Source organism: Seriola lalandi, unplaced genomic scaffold, assembly GCF_002814215.2.
Source record: "Seriola lalandi dorsalis isolate HSWRI2012SDOR001 ecotype SW California unplaced genomic scaffold, Sedor1 jcf7180002053444, whole genome shotgun sequence".
Lineage (NCBI taxonomy): Eukaryota > Metazoa > Chordata > Actinopteri > Carangiformes > Carangidae > Seriola > Seriola lalandi.
The window spans coordinates 300077-318043 of NW_019523997.1; the positions used below are offsets into that span (position 1 = coordinate 300077).

Genomic DNA, 17967 nt, shown 5'->3' on the forward strand with positions numbered 1-17967 from the left:
CCCCACCCCCTCTTCATCCTTTTCACCTGCCTGTGCAGTCACACCAGAGGCTGTTTGTCTCCACAGGCAGAGGGTAGGGACTCCGAACTGGCTTTGTAGATGGGCTTTTTCTGAGACCGGTCATCACTGAAGAGAGGGAGAGAGGGAAAGACAGAGGAGCATGATTATCAGTATATCGACCTCCCAGTAGGCACGAGAAAAGTATAAGTGAAGAAATTATAGACTCGAACTGAGCGATGGAGCCACACCTGGCTGTTGATATGAAAGTCCATTTGTCTCTCTTTAGCTCTCTGCCTCTCTTTGTACACATATGCTTATATAGTCATGGTGGCACATGCTCAGCCACATTTGTACAGATTAAACTTTTTTCTTCAGCAAAGACACAGGAATCATGTAGAAGTGTGTTCGAATGGAAATTCATTTGAAAAGGCTTTTTTTAGCCTCTGTGAATAAGAAGTTAATGAGTGAAGCTGCATGGGGTCATGGTGAACATTAACATGCTGTCAGCGTACAGGTTTAATAGGACCTCCACTAATGTTCTTATCCTTGCTGTGGTCCTTTTTATACTTCATATACTATCACAAACCTGGTGCCATTAGCCCAGGCTTTTGTGTGGAAACACACGGCAGAGGATGGAGCATGAAAGAGATCAAGGATGGGGTCAAGTAGGTCAGACCCGCTGAGGCTGACTTTAATGTGTGTGGATAATGCCTTTTAAAACATATAACAGAATACAGGTACTAGTCTGCAGGTGTATAGAAAGGTTCTTTTGCAAGAATACTTGGCAAACACAACACATACACAAAAAGAATGCCGAGTATACACCAAGGTGCATGCAATATACACACACTGTAACTGAAATGGCCCTGGTTCTGTCACATGAGACAGCATGAAATATTATAGCAATAGCCCTATCTGTAATATAAAGTCAAACTGTAGGAGGAGAGACTGCGGCTAAGTTAGTGTGGATAAAGTGTTGTAAAGAAATCAAATAAACATGCAGGCACACACACACATACACATACACACACACACACACACACACACACACTTGCATTCAGAGGCGTGTTATCCATCAGATTTTGAGCATGATTTAAGATGAAGATCACAAGCAAAGTGCAAAGTGATTGTTTACTATGAAAGAAGAGCAGATGCAAACACTCATTCAGCCGTTTCTTACATCGGTCCCTTGCTGGTCCTGGCTTGCTTGGCCCTGCGGCACAGGAATACACTCACGGAAAGGATGAACACCAAGAGAGCCACAGCCGCCGCCGAGGTCATCAAAATGAGACGGCCATTACTAGACTCATACCAGGGGGCATCCTCTGTGGGACAGATCAGTCAGACATGAAGGGAAACATGCATCACACGGAATCTGAAATCAGCTAAACTATGAGCAGCACGCCTCCAGGCAGAGCTTCTAACTGAACCTCCTGTTTGTTTGTGGAAGAAAAGAGTTTCTGTCAGGAGTTCAGACAGTTAGAGTCCCATACGTAGCACTGATCTTCAATGGTCGGCCAGTGACAATTTAAAAAACAACTGGCTGATTATCCGCTTTTCGTGCATGAAATTCCAAATTGTAAATAACATTTGAAAGAGTGGATTATGTGGAACTTGCGTTCTGAAACCTTTCTTTGGACTGCTGGACAAAGTAAACACTCAAAAAATTAAGGTTATGACTATTCGAAGCAGCAAACAACACAACGCTTTGTGTGCTCACATACACAGTAATTCCTTATGTTAAGAGGATTTCTTGGCAGCTGGAGTCACATGGGTTTGCTATAGGACTGTTTGCTGAAGGTTTTTACTGCTATTGTGTTGCAACCTCAAAGCAACAGCAGTGACATGCAACATTTGCTCACCATACCTTCAAGGATGAGCAGATATTACTCCAGCATCTAGAAATGATTACCTTTTTCATTAGTTCACGTGCTTCAGAGAAGACACGGGAGACACCAGAGCACAGTGAGCAATGAGTCAATTGCAGCAGCAATAAAATAACTCCCCCCCATAATAAATAACATGCATTGGCTTAATTACATTTTTAGAGGTTGCGTAATTTCCGCGATTGAAGTCACAAAGGCTTATGAATTCTGCTGGGTGAGAGGATGGTGTTTAAAAACTGCAGTGCATTAACACAGTGCAGTCATCTCACAGGTCACCGATAAAGATGATGAAGACAGATGAGGTGCTATAAATTGGATTAGCTATAATGCTGTAATGAAATTAGTCCTCCACTTAAATACAATATTCATGTTTCATGAGAAATAAGACAGTTTTGTCAGTCAAATCCTATTATTATCATCATGTATTGGGCACTTTTTGATGATTTTAAAAAGTCTCGTGTGTAAAATCATTTCCTCTAAATCATTTTGAAACAAATAAAATTCCTTTTTGTCTAAATTTTGTGTCGCTCTACTGTTTGCTTTAGAGTGCTCTTAAGTTTGACTTGATAGTTCTGTCAAAAGAGGAAAAAAAAAAATCAAAGGTCATGTAAAATCATTTCTTTTGTGGTATCCTGGAATTACCCTTCTAATCCTTTAAAGTTGGCTCCGTTCTGTCACTGCCATTTATTTATGATATTTAAAATGCATTATGTCCTCTGGTATGATTGCCTGTTTTCATTTGACATTTCAGACATAATTTAATTCAGGAAGTGTTTGTCGCCTTTTTAATGTGAGGTGTTTTCATAAATGTCTTCACTTCCCTTTGTTGAACCATCGCTGTCTTCTTCCAGTTTTTTCATAAATTCCACGCCAGACGAATTCAACTTTAACTGTACTACTTCCTTAAAAAAATTACGACATTAAAGGTTTCATACCAATGGCAGCTTCCACTTATGCTTCTGATGACGTAATTGCACCCAAACACCTGACCTTTCTGGTAACATTTGCGTTGCTGATTAAGAGGAAAAAGAGCACACCCTTTGTTTGTTGCTAAGGGAATGTTGACAGCTGAATTCCCCAACAGTTACAAAGAAATTCCCAAACTGGTTCTTTGAAAGGGGAACTGATAAACAACTGCTCTAGACTAAGTAAGTACAAGGGGCAACAGATCTCAACTCTTTTCTTACCGGGCAGTACGGTGATGCTGACTGTGCGTTTCTTGCTGAGTGACTCCACGGAAGGATGCTCAGCCATGCAGGTGTACAGTCCTCCATCCGTCGCACTCACCTTCTTCAGCGTCAGCTTAGAGGAAGGCAGGATCCAGTCGCTACCCTGAGAGGGAAAGACAGACACATAAGAGAGAAAAAAAGAAATAAGGGCAGAAAATAGAAATAATTGTTTGCAGCCCTTTGAGACAAATCAGTACAAATTAAAAATTCTGCTAAGCTGAGCAGAAACAATGCTAGTTGACGAGACGAGTGTAGAAGGAGAGGAGAGAAGGAGATATAAAGGAGGCAAAAACTGTTATTTTGGATTTGTGGAAAGGGGGACAAAGGGAGATACAGAGAAACAGAGAGAATGGCAATGGTAGTGGGACAAAAACAGAAAGCCAGGAATATCTGCTGCTGTGTGGCCCTCAGAGAGCAGTCTCCAAAATCCCAAATCAAGTGTATTTACCTGAGCAATAATCCCGATGAATGAATACACATCGACACAAGTCAATAACCCAGATAACACCATCATCCGCAAAGAATGATGCTGCAACAACACACTGTTAACACAACACATAATGAGATGGCAAGGGAGCGGGATGAATTGTTGACACAAAAATAGCAGCACTATTATGAGATAGAGCCCAACACGAGAGGAAACAAATAATAGGCCATACACAAGGACTGGAAAACAAACGAACCTGGAGGAAGGGAAAAAAAAAATTAAAAAAAAGACATTACACCATGCAAATGATTTGGCTCCTGGGAGCTGCAGCTCCTGCCAAGAAAGTCCATTTCAATTTGAAAGGATCTGAATTAAGAGGATTTCCCATAAAGGCCAGGTCTGGCCAAAGCAGCATTTTGTATGCAAATCCACTGGCTCCCAAAGCAGTGGCCCGTTTCTGCCTCTGTCCTGCTGTCATTACTGGGGGCCAATGTGCCCACGGCGACTGTCTGTCAAAGTGGGCCATTCTGATGCCACTTTCTGCCCCATATCCATTCCTGTCAAACATACAGTGGGCTTACACACACACACACAAAGGCAAAAGCAAACACACACAAACGCACTCCCATCAAACATTTCACCTCATCTTATCACTTCCTTGAATGTGTCATTCCTCTTTTTCAAAGGTCTTGCGACTTATGTAAATGCAGTACGAGCAGATCGACAGGTGAATCATGAGCGCCGGTGAACTAAATGATTCCAACTCCATCAGGCGACAGACCTGTCACTCATGCTGACAATGACTGTTAGTCTTTGTCAAAATGACACTGCTGTATATTCAACAAATGATGACAAAGCACTGCATATGATCATGTGGGGGACAAACAGTATTAGCAGTATAAAATGTCCAGTGAATTGGATTTGGACTGGTAAGCCCATTTAAAACCCGGATTAGCAGTGACCCTTTAACAAGCACATTAACCCCGGGCCGACTTATCAAGAAGAATAACAAAAGGGGAAACTTGGCAACTACGTCGGCCTGTTCCCAAGATATCTTCATAGTTGCACAGCGTCATTACACCTGTTACCATCTAGTGGCGGTAGTGGTAAAGTTGAAAATGCAATACTATTCTCTCACCATGAGGGCACAATGCATCTCCCGGCTCATCAACTTTTTTCTTGTTCTACATGCCTGTTGTCACAATGGCATTTTACACTGAGATGTCTTAATTTCCCTGGGGCGAGGGTTTCTTAGCTCAGCAAAGAGCCCAGTTGAATAATTCAATGCCGGTTAACCAAACACTAAAAAAATCATTAGAAATCTCTCCACATAATTGTTTTCAGGTTGACTGGCTCTTGTCTAGACCTCATTAAACTATTAATCCTCTGTAAGTGGGCAAGCTGCAATCCCCAGTGAGAGGTGGGCCTAAGCCAACTGGTCACTTAAATACAGAGAGCTTCTTCTGTGGAGGGGACGGAGAGACGACAGGCGAGGGGAAACAAGTGGCTTGAGAAAGTCAGGGAGAGAAAAGGGGATGTGTTAGAGGAGGTGAGAAAGTTAACAGAATGCTTGAACAAGGCCAAGAGAGACCTGGAGAGACTGGAAGAAGACAGGAAAAAAAATAAAGAGGTCACGTCGGAAGTGGAGGGAGTGAGCGCAGGAGAGAGAAAGACAAGTTTCCAAAAGCATAATGAGGACACTGTTACTGTGCACGTTCCCGAGGCTCCCTCACCTCTTTGTGCCAGAAGTAGCTTGGCTCCTCTGATGAGCTTGCAGAGCACTTCAGGACCACGTCATCCCCGGGCTGCACCTTCAGCTCCTGTGGGACACCCAGGTAGCTGGTGTAGCCCTCCCTGGACAGTAGCAGCTCTCCCATGTCTAAATCACAGTGAGAACGGGAAGGTATGATCGGGCATTAATTAAGCAAGAAATCAAATGTACGCTGAAGGTATTTCATCAAGAGTTTGGGATGTGACTGAATATGTATATGCAGTGGTAGCAGCTGGTAAACACTCAGATCTTTTAAGTATATTTGAGTGTATAGGCTCAAGGATGAATACCCCCCAGTGGCACAGACTGTTCCAAGCAATCAATAATAATGATAATAGGCTTCATCTTATCGAAGTCTTTAGAGAGGCAGTGTTGTGAATAATGGCTCATTTTCTCTTCCATCTCAATAGATGGCCCAGGTCCATCTCTCTCCCGGCTTCTCTTCTCCACTATCTCCTTCAGTCCTTCAGACCATTCTAATCTTTCCCACTTATTGATTCATCCCATGAGACTGAGGAGCCTATCAAACAGCATTACGGTCAATTTGATGGCCACTGAGGAGATAGAGGACACTGATAATCTGACTAGCTATGCCATGGATGCTGTTCCATGCAGTTGTGTATCCTATATTGATGATTTCAAACTCGAGCCCAACCAGGGTAATACACCTGTGCTTGCTCTGGGCGAAGAAAAAAAAATCGGAATTGACTGAAATCAACCTATCATAGGAAACCATTGTTTGCATTGGATCTGTACTTTTCTGCAGTTGTTTTGTTGAGCAGCTGCATTTCATAGATATGTCTTGTGTCATTAACTATTAATGTGTTTTTCTATCCCGCACTGTGAGGAAAAGCTGAGTCCACAGTGTCTGAAAGATTGTCTTTACCTCCTGCTGGTTGGAAATATGAGGAAAATTGCACGTTTCTCTGTTCAGCTTTCTCACCTAGACCAATGTACATTCAGGTGTTTTTTATTTTTGCCTCTAATTTCAGTATTTTCAGATATGCCACGCATTTCCTTATTGGAAAGTGAAACTCAGAAACTGGATATTTTATTTGTAAGTCACTTATTTATCTAGTTTATTGTCATATTCCTGTAGAAATCTCTTTGACCTCTGCAGGACACAGACAATATAAAAAATGGAGAGTTTCTCTGTTTGGCAAAAGGGAAATACAGTGTCACAGACTCATTGTTTCATTGACTTTCAACAGACAGCTCCCGCACAGCTCCTAGTCATATCAACTCACAATTCACTTTGAAGGCCAGAGGCAGGGAGGAGTTGTCTGGTGCGGTCACATTTTCGGCGTCCGACACACAGCGGTAGGGCCCCTCAGAGTACCTTCCTGCATGGGGGATGGACAGCACTAGACTGTCAGCTGTCTGCACAATATCCATCGAATAGTAGCACCATGATCGCTCAAAAACTGGACGCCAGCTCTGCATGTACTGGTGAAGAGACAAAAAGAATAAAGTTTTAAACTTTGATTAATCTGCTTTTCCACAACTGCAAGAGTTATTAGATCATTGACAATAAAAATTTTACAATACCTCGAAGTACAACAATAAAATACTCTAGCACTTTAGCATTGCTTACCACCACTGCAGTGTTGTAAGCAAGGCCAAATAATGGTGAGAGTAGAGTGCCGAACATACGAAATCCATCACTAATTTCCTGTGTCTTCCCTCACACCCACCCACGGCTCACCTTGGAGAAGATCTCAAAGCGGACTTGGCTGATGTTGCCTTCAGAGTCTGAGAACAGACACTCCAGTGTGATCGTCTCTCCCTCCAGAACCGGGTTGGTTGGCCCTTTAATGAACAAAGTGGCTGCATGTGGACAGAGATTACAGATGCGGGTTATTGATCACAACATGAAGAGATGGAGGGCTCAGGAGGGAAGGCGTGTTGACCTGCAATGGGGACCTAGCTGCTGTTCCGGGCAACACTTTCAAAACAACCTCTCCCTTTTCCTGACATTTGTTTCAATCACCGGCTGGAAAATTGCCAATACTCTCAAAGTCACCAGGGCAACATGAGCAGGAGCAGGTTCGTCCACTTTACTGACATAACAGAGGAAATTTCTCTTTCACTACAGGCAAGATTTAGTGCACATCACAAACAGATACAATATTACAATATTATTTCACAGTCAAGAACTGAATATGAGGTTGCTCGTATGCTCAGCAAACAGTAGCCTACATAAAAAATATTTAATTGTTCTTCTTGACTTGTCTCTTGGTAATTTCACCAACATTTCCTGTTTTAGTCTGAGTGCTGAAGCCACAAGGGGAAACAACTGTTACTGAAGAGTTTCCTCTAGAGGACACACGAACTCAAAGGCAGACAGGCGAGCAAACACACACACACACACACACACACACACACACATAACAAAACAAAACCCAGGAGCAGCAACTGTATGAATATATCGTGACAAAATACCAGAACCAGACTTGAGGACTAAACTACAGTGATAAAATTACTATCTTAGAAGATTGTAGAACAGCCCATGAGGAAAAAAAACATCAACACAAAAGACATATTTACCATAACTGCCATGAATCAAGGCAACCAGTGCAGCAAGGAGAAGTATTTTCATGGCTGTGAAAAACCTTTTCAGTATTGGCTATCAGCAAAAAAGATGCGCAGTCCTACGCAGCTTCTAATCTGAAATGAAAGTTTGCTCACTATATATCTATTACGGGTGTAGGTGTGGCTTTCATTTCTTTGTTTTTCAGGAAGTGAGTTCAAAATAGTCTGAAATTATGAAAGCACAAATAAATGAATCATGCAGATCACTCTACAGCCGAAAATAAATTGCTCAGTAAGCCTTATTATATATCTGCGGTCTTTCTTTGCTGATGAGAATTCACGCCTGAAATACTGTTTGTGTGAATAGTAAATGATAGGTGCTGCTGCTGCTGTTCCAATAATCAAATCGACTCCCCGGTGCGTCATTGGTCTCTGAGGGAAGTCGGACCTATCACGTTTTCAGTCGGAGCGTGTTGTTGTTGAGGCAGGTGTTTTTTTCTGAGGACGTTCAACGGAATTTGAAATGAGTCTCGACTTGTTGCCACGGAGCTTTGCAATTTCCTGGCGTGATATGTAATGCCGAACAAGCAAACGTTTTACGCTTCATTTACTGTGACCTTTGATTCATTAGCTGTTAACCGGAGCTGAACTGGAGAGAGAATTGAAAGCGAGTCCGTCAAGCCCTCAGAGACAGTTTGTTGTACACACGCTTATACTTGACGTCCATAGATTGAGTGACATATAACACTCTGAGATGTTAATTTTTCCATTTGCTGTCAGAAATTAAACTGTGTCTTGCTGCATCTGCCACGTACCTACGTTCGCTTTTTTTTAACATAAAAAAAAATTAAATTTAAATTTGAAAATTGAACAAATACATGTGAATGTGTCACATATTTAGGGTCTCTCGTGGTTATTGTTAAAGCCTGATTATTTATTGTATGTTGGTGTTATTTTCTCATTATGCAATTGAGGAAAAAAAGAAAAAAAAAGTTTTCCTATTAAATCCATGTAGCTTTTCATGGCCCAATTAACCTTGAAAGGGAAGAGAAAATTTTGTAATATAGGCTACTATACATGGTAGTTTCATTATTCCCCAAGGCACAGAGATTAAAAAGGCTTGTTAATTTGTTGATTTAAAGAAAATGAATTAGCAACGGGTTTGGTAACTTATTGACCATTTAAGTCAATTTCTTTTTGCAAAAATGCCCAAAATTCTCTGAACTCTCAGACATAGATTACTCCATCCAATAACAACTGATGCATTTAAGTACCAAAGTTCACACTGCCGAAAGAGTGGAAGTTCATAAACTATATGCAATAAATCAACCTAAAAACTGGCAAATGTACAAGCCTTTTACATATAATGCTGGTTTTGGGGCTAATGCATTTGTTAAATCCTGGTGTAGTTCTACAAAATAACCAGCAGGTGACACAGTAGAGGCGACGTGTTGTCACAGGAAGTAGGCATAAACAAAGCGGAAGTAGTGAAAAATATCCTCGATCATTTTGCTAGCCGTGCGGAGGCTATCCGAAACGCTGTTTCTGTATCATCCTCAGACATTACCGACAACGGCGTCGAAACATGGACAGATAGTGTTTGTTTAATTGGGTAAGATGTCAGTTTAACGCGTAAATTCAAGATGCAGCGTGTATAAAGCCGCGTTTTTAGATTAGCTGCTAGATTAGCCTCCCCGGCTAACGTCAAAGCTTGATAGCTGCTATTGTTTTTAGCACATAACGTTATGTTAGCGTCAGTATTTTAGTTTGTTTTATTTGTTGAAGCGCCACAGCCACTGAATAGTTACCCGTCTGGTGTTTGTATTTTATAAATGTGGTGTTGTTTTGCTTGCTACTTTAATGTTTTGAGTAGGTCCATTAGCGTTGTTTGACGGCTAAATCCCTGCATGTGTCCTGTAGCTAATATATTTAGCAAACATTTTTTGACATCATGAAAATAGTTCAAATAATCATAAATTATCTATATAGAAACGTTCGAATCAAAGGTACTAAGTGCTTAACATGGGAAAGATTGAAATGTCAGCATTGCAAATAAATAAAATCGTGATTTTACTGTTTTATTAGTTAAGAAACTAATGTAGAATAAACAGTAAAAAAATATATTTTCGAATCAATTCCAATTTTATTTGTATAGCGCCAAATCATAATATACATTATCTCAAGGCACTTTACAGGGTAAGGTCGAGAGCTAGTTAAAAACTAGAAACTTAAAACATTGATAGAAAGCTTTTTCACTAAGATTCTGATATCTGTTTAAACTGTTGATCAGCCTATTTATCCAAATTACTTAATTAGTATAATTTCTCACTTTACCCTAGATTTACTGACTTGGTCCCTGTCAGAAGATAACCCATCACACCTGTGCCCACATTGGACTCTCACTCAGGACTCTGACACAGAGGAGACGCAACAGTTTAACCTCCTGTGAAACTTCAGAGTCCCTCCACATTTCCTGCAGCCACCAGCATGGCTAACAGCACCACCACAGCTGTTAAGGTTTTGGGGGGCCCTGGTCCTGCTGGCAGAAGCAGTCCAGAAGGATCTCAGGTCAGTTCAAATTTTTTCACCAAATCCAAAGACGCTGCTGCTAGGCTGGGTTGTTGTGCCAGAACCTATATAGAGTCCCACTGACTTGCAAACTGCACACTTACATGGATCCAATATTGTAAACTAGAAGCAGTAACAGTTCCCCTGCAAATATGAGCTACAATTTTTTTTTTTTTTGGTAAAATGGAATAACTGCCCTAGTACAGTTATATGAACTGTAATGAGAATGTTGATTTATTCAATCCTTTTGATCATAGCCAAAGCTGTGCAGTTTTGCATGAGACATTCTACTAGCTGTCTCCACAGCCTTTATTCTCCTTAATATAAGAGCTCCCCAAAGAGTGGGACTGTCTCATGGTAAAATTTGCCCAATTCAGATCTTGTTTTCCCTCCTCAAATGATCAGAGTGACAGATTATATGTTGAGTTTGGTCTGTATGAAATGGTATTATATTTAGCATGAAGATTTCATTTTTATATGTAATATCTTGTCTAAATATCAGTCATGTTTAGCCACATAACTGATTTCCTGGGCCTTTAAATTAAAATTTTTGCAATTCAGTCCACCACTACACTACTGTAGAGCGCATATCTGCACCCTTGGACTCTTTTGTAACTGAGTGAATGCATACTTCTGCTTCCTGTTCCAGGTGCTCAGTAAAAAGAAGCTGCAGGACCTGGTGAGAGAGATTGACCCAAATGAGCAGCTGGATGAGGATGTTGAGGAGGTTTGTCTGTGTTTTCAACTGCAGTTTGAAATTTACTGTACTTTTTTTTAATAAGTGTTTTCCTGTGAAATTAATACCACTTACATTTTGCCTGTACTTGTTTCCCTAAAGCTTCTCTAACCTACTGCCACATCCATCACTTGGAAACTTTATTCTGCTGAAACCCTAGCTGCATGATAAATGGTGTGAGCAGCTGAAAACACGAGGGACTTTCCAGCTGTTGTGGCATGTAGCTTTCCTTTACTGAACATGATTGATGGTTTTCAAAATGCCTCTTTTCTCAGATGCTGCTACAAATTGCAGATGACTTTATAGAGAGTGTAGTGACAGCAGCCTGTCAACTGGCACGCCATCGCAAGTCCAACACCTTAGAGGTGAAGGATGTTCAATTACATCTTGGTAAGTTGCCGTGGCTTTTTTGCAAGATTGTACCATTTGATGTTTTCACAGGTGGATTTATTGTCTCTTTACTTGACGCAAAAGAAAAAGTGTAAAAAATGATGGTATCAGGACTTTTAAGGACTCAGAATTATGCCCTATGTATCATGCCATTTTGATATGTGAATCATTCATTTCTTATTCATGTTATGTCATTAATTTTATGCATAATAGAAATTTATGTTCAAATATGACAGTTACTTTGAATGCAAGATCTTATTTGTCAAACTTTCTATGCATTAAAAAAACTGGTAGTTGAAGGGAGCAGATTTGTTCCGTTTAAATTTTACAAAACATTCAGACAGTTGGCAGATTAAATTGAAGCTGAGTAACATGGCAACCAAATCACTGGCGGGTACATAAACATCTCTGCTGCTTTTCTGTGTTCAGTGTAGAGCACACACAGAACATCGCACTTAATGGTTACAAGACAGTTTCAGAAGTTGTTATTGTTCTGTTTATAACCCTAACGACACATTTAACAATTTTTGGAAATGAAATGGAATTTAGATCCTGAAGAGAATGACACTTTGCTGATAGACTGAGTTACCCTGACAGTATTTATAGCCCCGATAGAAATATAACATGAAAATTTGCTAAAGTGTTCATTTGTTTGAAGGCCTGATTAGTTCATACAACCTGTGTCTTACTGACATTTTTGCATCGCTTTTCTCAGAACGTCAGTGGAACATGTGGATTCCTGGTTATGGATCAGATGAGATCCGGCCGTTCAAGAAGGCATGCACCACAGAGGCTCACAAACAGGTGAGCAATAAGAAGGCTTTGTTTCTGTTGGACATATGGGGATATTCTTGTTAATGGTACAGTACATGTTGAGTGTGCACAATTAGAGAAAAGTTATAGCTGATATATAATTGGGATGTTTCAGTAATATCAATTTGTTTAGTATTGGAAAGAACATTATGGCTGAATCTAACATTTTGCAATTTTTTCTTTTCAGAGAATGGCGCTGATCCGCAAGACAACCAAAAAATAGCAAGACCGTACACTAATATGTTGTACCCACTTTGTGTAATTTCTTTTCTTTTTGGATGGTTTTGTTTTTTCCTTTTCAATTGGGATCTTTTGAGACAGATTAAGAAAGAGAGGGTTTGGGGGGGGGGGGGGGGGGGTTTCTTTTTGACATTAGTGTTTCATCGTTATGTCTCCCTAACTTTTGAGTGTTTTGCCAGCACCATCACACAATATAATTGTTGTCTCTGATTCTGTTTTGTTTGCATTAAGCTAAGCCTGGCAGAACTCTATTCATTGCATTTTTGTCAATAAACATTTACTGGAATACTCATTTTGGATTGTGACCAGTGCTGTATCCAGTGTGCCTTTTTGATACTTTAGAGCATTTTGGATGTGAATGTCATCTGCCTTCTCAAAATGATCTTTGGTGTTATTTTGCCAATAATAGATAATCATAAATGTTGAGTATGTAAAAGATTATGGCTCCCCTGTTTACCCACTCTACTTATACAATGCTGTTGATAATAGTTTTTTTTAATAAATAGATTTATAATACCAAATTCTTATACTGCAAATAGTGGCAACATATACCGTAAATTCTTTTTCTTTCTTGTTGATATATATGTGCTGTATTGTTACTGAATGTTGTAGGTTTTATTACATTAACACATTTATTCCAACCATTGTTATACATTTTATTTTTTACTTTTGTCTAATTCAGCAAATTGCATCAAAATAATGATTGAAGAAATGATCCCCAGATGTTGGCTTTTCATAATGTCAGATTAAAAATAATAAACGACTGATATTATCAAAAAAAAGTTTTGCAGAATGGCTTCTGTTGCCAGATTGGAGTTAGCCAAATGAGCTATATACATAGGTAAGGGGTATGTTTAAGTTAGTAGGTAAGGCTTTAAAATAACTAACCTAAAGCAAGTTAACATATTGCTTTTCATTTAATAGTAATTCTCCACATTTATGATTGAAGCTCCCAGTAGTTTTTGAAGTACCACACTAATGTACAGTACATGAATTACATCAAGGCTTTGAAGGATCACACTGAAGCAAAGGTGTTTAAAATATTGAGATAAAAATGATTTTACTCGCTGTATGTTTGCAGTGAACCAAAGACACAAACCAGTATACAGACAACAGTGCGAGAACCTATCAGGGAATCTGTATTTTAGTAAAATAAATTGTCTGCATTTTTGTTGCAGAAACACAGGAGGTTGTTCATCAGCCGGATGAACAGTAATTGCTATGGAAACCTCTCACATTTCAAAAGAACAATATCCAAAGGCGCCCTAGAGTTTTCATTTAATTAATTTCAACGACAGAACCTAAAAACAATCACTTACTCGCAGGATGCTGTGCAATTATTGGTGATTCAACAAAGCTTTTTCCTGACAACTACTCAGGCCCAAGAGATTAGTTCACATAAAGGCCTATGGTGATGTTTATAATCTCAACCAGGGGACCTAATACTTTAACTCCTGCCAGTTATTCATAGGACAACAGCAACACATAAAAGAATCATAGATTTATGTCCATGGGTTCTGATGAAAGAGCAGAATGTCCTTGTAGTGCAGTGGCTCTGAACCTTTTGGGTTGTGACCTCTCAAAAATAAACCAGATGTATTTACAAGTTGTTACAAGTTATGACTTAAGTGTGGTCATGACCCGGGAACCAAATATTAATTAAAAGCGATAAAAATACCAAATGTGATCCTCTCACATATCTTGTGTGGGCCAGACCTCCAGGTTGGAACCATTTTTCCAGTGCACGGGTCGTGAGGTACGAAAATCAGTGGTAGGGACGATGTAGACTGAATTCAGTGGTGACCAAGTCTCATCTTTAGCACCTATTAAACTGAAAAAGGGAAAAGCTCCAGTTTCTAGATGTTATACAACCACTCTTCTTACACAGCTAAGGTGGAATGACCTCGTTAGTCCATGTAACAATAGTCTGATAAGATGTGAGCCTAGTGACTCACAGAAGAGAGCACAGACTTTTATGCTGACCTTTTAAAAGTCTTAAACAAAAACCTATGAATATTGCATTTAACCAAAATTCTACAGCCAATTGGAGCTAAATGCTACTGTCACAAAGCTAACATGCTCACAGAGACAATGCTAACATGCTGATGTTTAGCAGGTAATATTTACCAGGTTCACCATCTTAATTTATCTTGTTAGCAATGCTAACATTGCTAATTAGCGATAACACCAAGCCCATATGGGGGGAATGGTGAGTTTTGCAGCTATCTTTAGTTAACCATCAGACATGGGACCTTGAACATTTGCAAATTTTAAAAGGAATCCATCCAATAGTAGGATTTCCCTCGAAAATCACAAATGTCAACCTAAAGGTGGTGTTGAGAACAAGTCAGAGGATCACTAGTCAGATCAAAATAATACTCAAGGGACCATGAATGTCTGTGCAAAATTTCATGGCAATCCATCTAGTAGTTTCTATTTTTTAGAGGTATTTCTGTCCAAAGTGGTAGACCACCTGACCTGCGCCACTGTAGCATGTATAATAAATAACAATTACTCAAAACCTTTATTTCTTAAGTAAGCTAAATATTTACCCATTTAGGAATGTCAACATATTCTACATATAAGGTCACAAAATTTTTCAAATCAGTCTCCTGCTAAGTTTTAAAAATGTTATCTTCACAATAAAGGTGCAAAAAAATGCATTTCAACTCAGTGCGTTTCCTGATGGTCAAGCATTACATTAAAATATCACCATCATTCCAAGAACAGGTGACCATCGGCAGTCTACAGTTTAACCACAGCAGTTCTTCTTGTTCTTGGGGGCTGTGCTGGGCTGAGCCAGGCTGGCTCTCTGTAACTGCAGCGACTGTGGGGCAGCGCACTTAACTCCGTCCCAGCCCTCTTGCAGCTCTACCTCACCACTCAAAAGACCCTGATACACCCGTCTTGTGAGAAGTTCAAAGCACCCCCTCACATTCTGGCCTGTCTTGGCAGAGGCCTCCACGTACGGCATCCCTAGCTGTCCGGCCAGTTTCTCAGCCTCTTCCCGACTCACCACCCGCTCTCCGGAATCATCTCGGTCACTCTTTTGGCCCACCAGGACGAACAGAACCTTATGTGGTTGCACTCGCTCACACACCTCAGCATGCCACTCCTTAATATGGTCAAAGGAGGCTCGGTTGGTCATGTCAAACACCAGCAGGCCTCCGACCGAGTTGCGGTAATAAGAACGGGTCACTGACCTGAGGGGAGAAAAAACAGAGACAAAGGAAAAAAACAAATGGAAGAGAGTGAGGACATTTGCATTTCAACTCACAAAAAACCCCAAAACACATACTGGGCAGTGCAGAGGTCAGACTTTGCTACCAACTTATTTCCTGTTCCAGAGAGCAAATAATCACCTGATTCTCTGCACTGTTTGGGTTGAGCTCTTTTAGATAAGCAAATTGACAAACATTCTGTCTCATAGTAAGAAATCGATAACCACTGTGTTTTTCATCCTAATCATGAAACTGTCAAACAGCATGTCGTACTCCCGTGAGTCACTGAATGATGAAACCACAGGAAGGGCTTATAGGAAAGGATCCTCCCATCTGCCAGCTGGTGAAAACTTACTTCTACAGTAAGACACTTCTTTATGAAAACAAACCAGATTTGCCTGAGCTTTTAGCTGACTCATGTGGGATTAGCAGGCAACTGATACCATGCAGAGAGGGGGTAAACATAAACAGGCACAGTTTGCAATTTGCTACGGTTCATTCAACTGGAGAACTGAAATAATGAATTTAGAGACAGAATGAATCAAGTTACCCCTAGTTCTTTCATTAAATATGCTGAGCATGGAGAATGATACCTTTTCAAAGATCTGCCTTTTCCACTTTAGGCATTACACATACTGCACACTGATCTTGAGAGAGTGACAGGGTGGATACAGTGTTTTGCTGAAAGCAAACACTGATGAACTGATCGGGTGTGAATGGGATAAGCAATGGTAGTTTATTTGAATAGCATATTTGCATGCATACCAGACGTATCTTGAATATTCGTCATAAGAATGGCATTGTTTTCATGAACGATTTTACTGTTGTATTCAAAGCACTGTACTACCAAGCCTGATGCATAAAGATGTCTTGTGCAGTTGTGATAGATTAAGACATCCATTAATGTAAAGAATCCAAACACTGGTAGAAGCACAGATGTAGAAGACAAGACACCTTGTCCCCCATCTGTCACAAGATGAGTTTATCCTCACCTGAACCTCTCCTGTCCAGCTGTGTCCCAGAACTGCAGCTTAACACGGACCCCCTGCTCCACCTCCAGGAAGTGAACATAGAAGTCTACACCCACCGTCTGGTTGATGGACTCCAGGAACAAGTCTTCAGTGTAGCGCTTCAGCAGGGAGGACTTGCCCACCGTGGAATCCCCCAGCATGATGATCCTGAACTGGTACTGCCACAACGTCAGGTCCATTGTTGCTGGTGGTGGGAAAAGAGTGACGAAGACAGGGGAGACAGCTTGTGAGGATACAGTGGTGTAGAGAATAAGTCTTGAGAGACAGTGCAGTAATTTTCAATGAGGCTGGAAGTAAAGTTAGGAGTGGTTCAAGAGGAGAATAGTGAACACCCAAGATGGCACCATGGAGAAGGATGAAACTTAACAATCCCACAGCAGCTTCCCAGCAGTTTGTACCCTGTGTGTTGACGCTCCAAATGTTGAGTAACAACCACAGCAGCCACTCCTTATTAATCTCACAATCAGTAGAGCAGCGTGTTCACAGTCATCCCACACTCCTGTGTATATTATCACTGCAGCACAACTCTCAATCTCATTCCTATGGTGGCTCCGCAAATCCAATACAAAAGTGGAAAAAAAAAAAATCTGTCCTGCAAAGTAGATCCCGGTATTGGTGCAGTTCTCGTCCGAGCTGCTGCTACTGTAAGCATGTGCATGAGTGTGCAGGGGCGTGGACTTCTAAAGTTTGCCTGTTGATACTTGACAAAAGGAGGGGCAAGAGCACAAGGACACAGGGAGGGCCGTTATGGAAAGGGAGGGCCAGATGTGGGAAAGAGCGGGTGAAGGATTTTAAGGAAGTAGTACCTATATTTTATACTGTATCAATGGAAGGTTTTCACTTTCCTACTGTCACCAATTTATTATTACATGTCATCATTAACAATCATAGAAAATGAGTGTGGACTACTGTTTGCCCGTTCAGTTTACAACAGATTTTTATCACTTTATGGTCTTGACTGAAGAGTGAGCAGTGCCACCTAAAAAGGGAAGTTGATAACAATACAGCTTTACATCCCATGGGATACACAGGGAAAGGCTCAGGATATGCAAGTCATTTTTCCACAATAGGTTTGTAAATATAACAGTATGTTATATTTACAATATCCGTTTTAGTGATGACT

General features: G+C 40.5%; 3 protein-coding genes across 3 annotated transcripts; 1 reads left to right on the forward strand and 2 right to left on the reverse strand.

Annotated features, from left to right (window-relative positions):
- LOC111651127 (cell surface glycoprotein MUC18) lies at window positions 1–8130 on the reverse strand. The gene is made up of 7 exons (XM_023401082.2): window positions 7861–8130; window positions 7019–7140; window positions 6561–6759; window positions 5276–5421; window positions 3074–3218; window positions 1181–1325; window positions 1–126 (listed from the first exon to the last, which is right to left on the reverse strand). Exons 1-7 carry the CDS (start codon window positions 7910–7912, stop codon window positions 39–41), a joined length of 897 nt encoding a protein of 298 aa, XP_023256850.1. The 5' UTR covers window positions 7913–8130; the 3' UTR covers window positions 1–38.
- A 1168-nt stretch (window positions 8131–9298) lies between these two features.
- taf12 (TAF12 RNA polymerase II, TATA box binding protein (TBP)-associated factor) lies at window positions 9299–12884 on the forward strand. Its single transcript, XM_023401115.2, has 6 exons — window positions 9299–9457; window positions 10185–10413; window positions 11063–11140; window positions 11425–11539; window positions 12255–12343; window positions 12540–12884. The coding sequence occupies exons 2-6, from the start codon at window positions 10333–10335 to the stop codon at window positions 12573–12575; spliced, it is 399 nt and encodes a 132-aa protein (XP_023256883.1). The 5' UTR covers window positions 9299–9457; window positions 10185–10332; the 3' UTR covers window positions 12576–12884.
- Window positions 12885–13626: 742 nt separating this feature from the next.
- On the reverse strand, window positions 13627–17523 carry rab42b (RAB42, member RAS oncogene family). The gene is made up of 3 exons (XM_023401114.2): window positions 17243–17523; window positions 16806–17028; window positions 13627–15795 (listed from the first exon to the last, which is right to left on the reverse strand). Exons 2-3 carry the CDS (start codon window positions 17021–17023, stop codon window positions 15345–15347), a joined length of 669 nt encoding a protein of 222 aa, XP_023256882.1. The 5' UTR covers window positions 17024–17028; window positions 17243–17523; the 3' UTR covers window positions 13627–15344.
- Window positions 17524–17967: the final 444 nt, after the last annotated feature.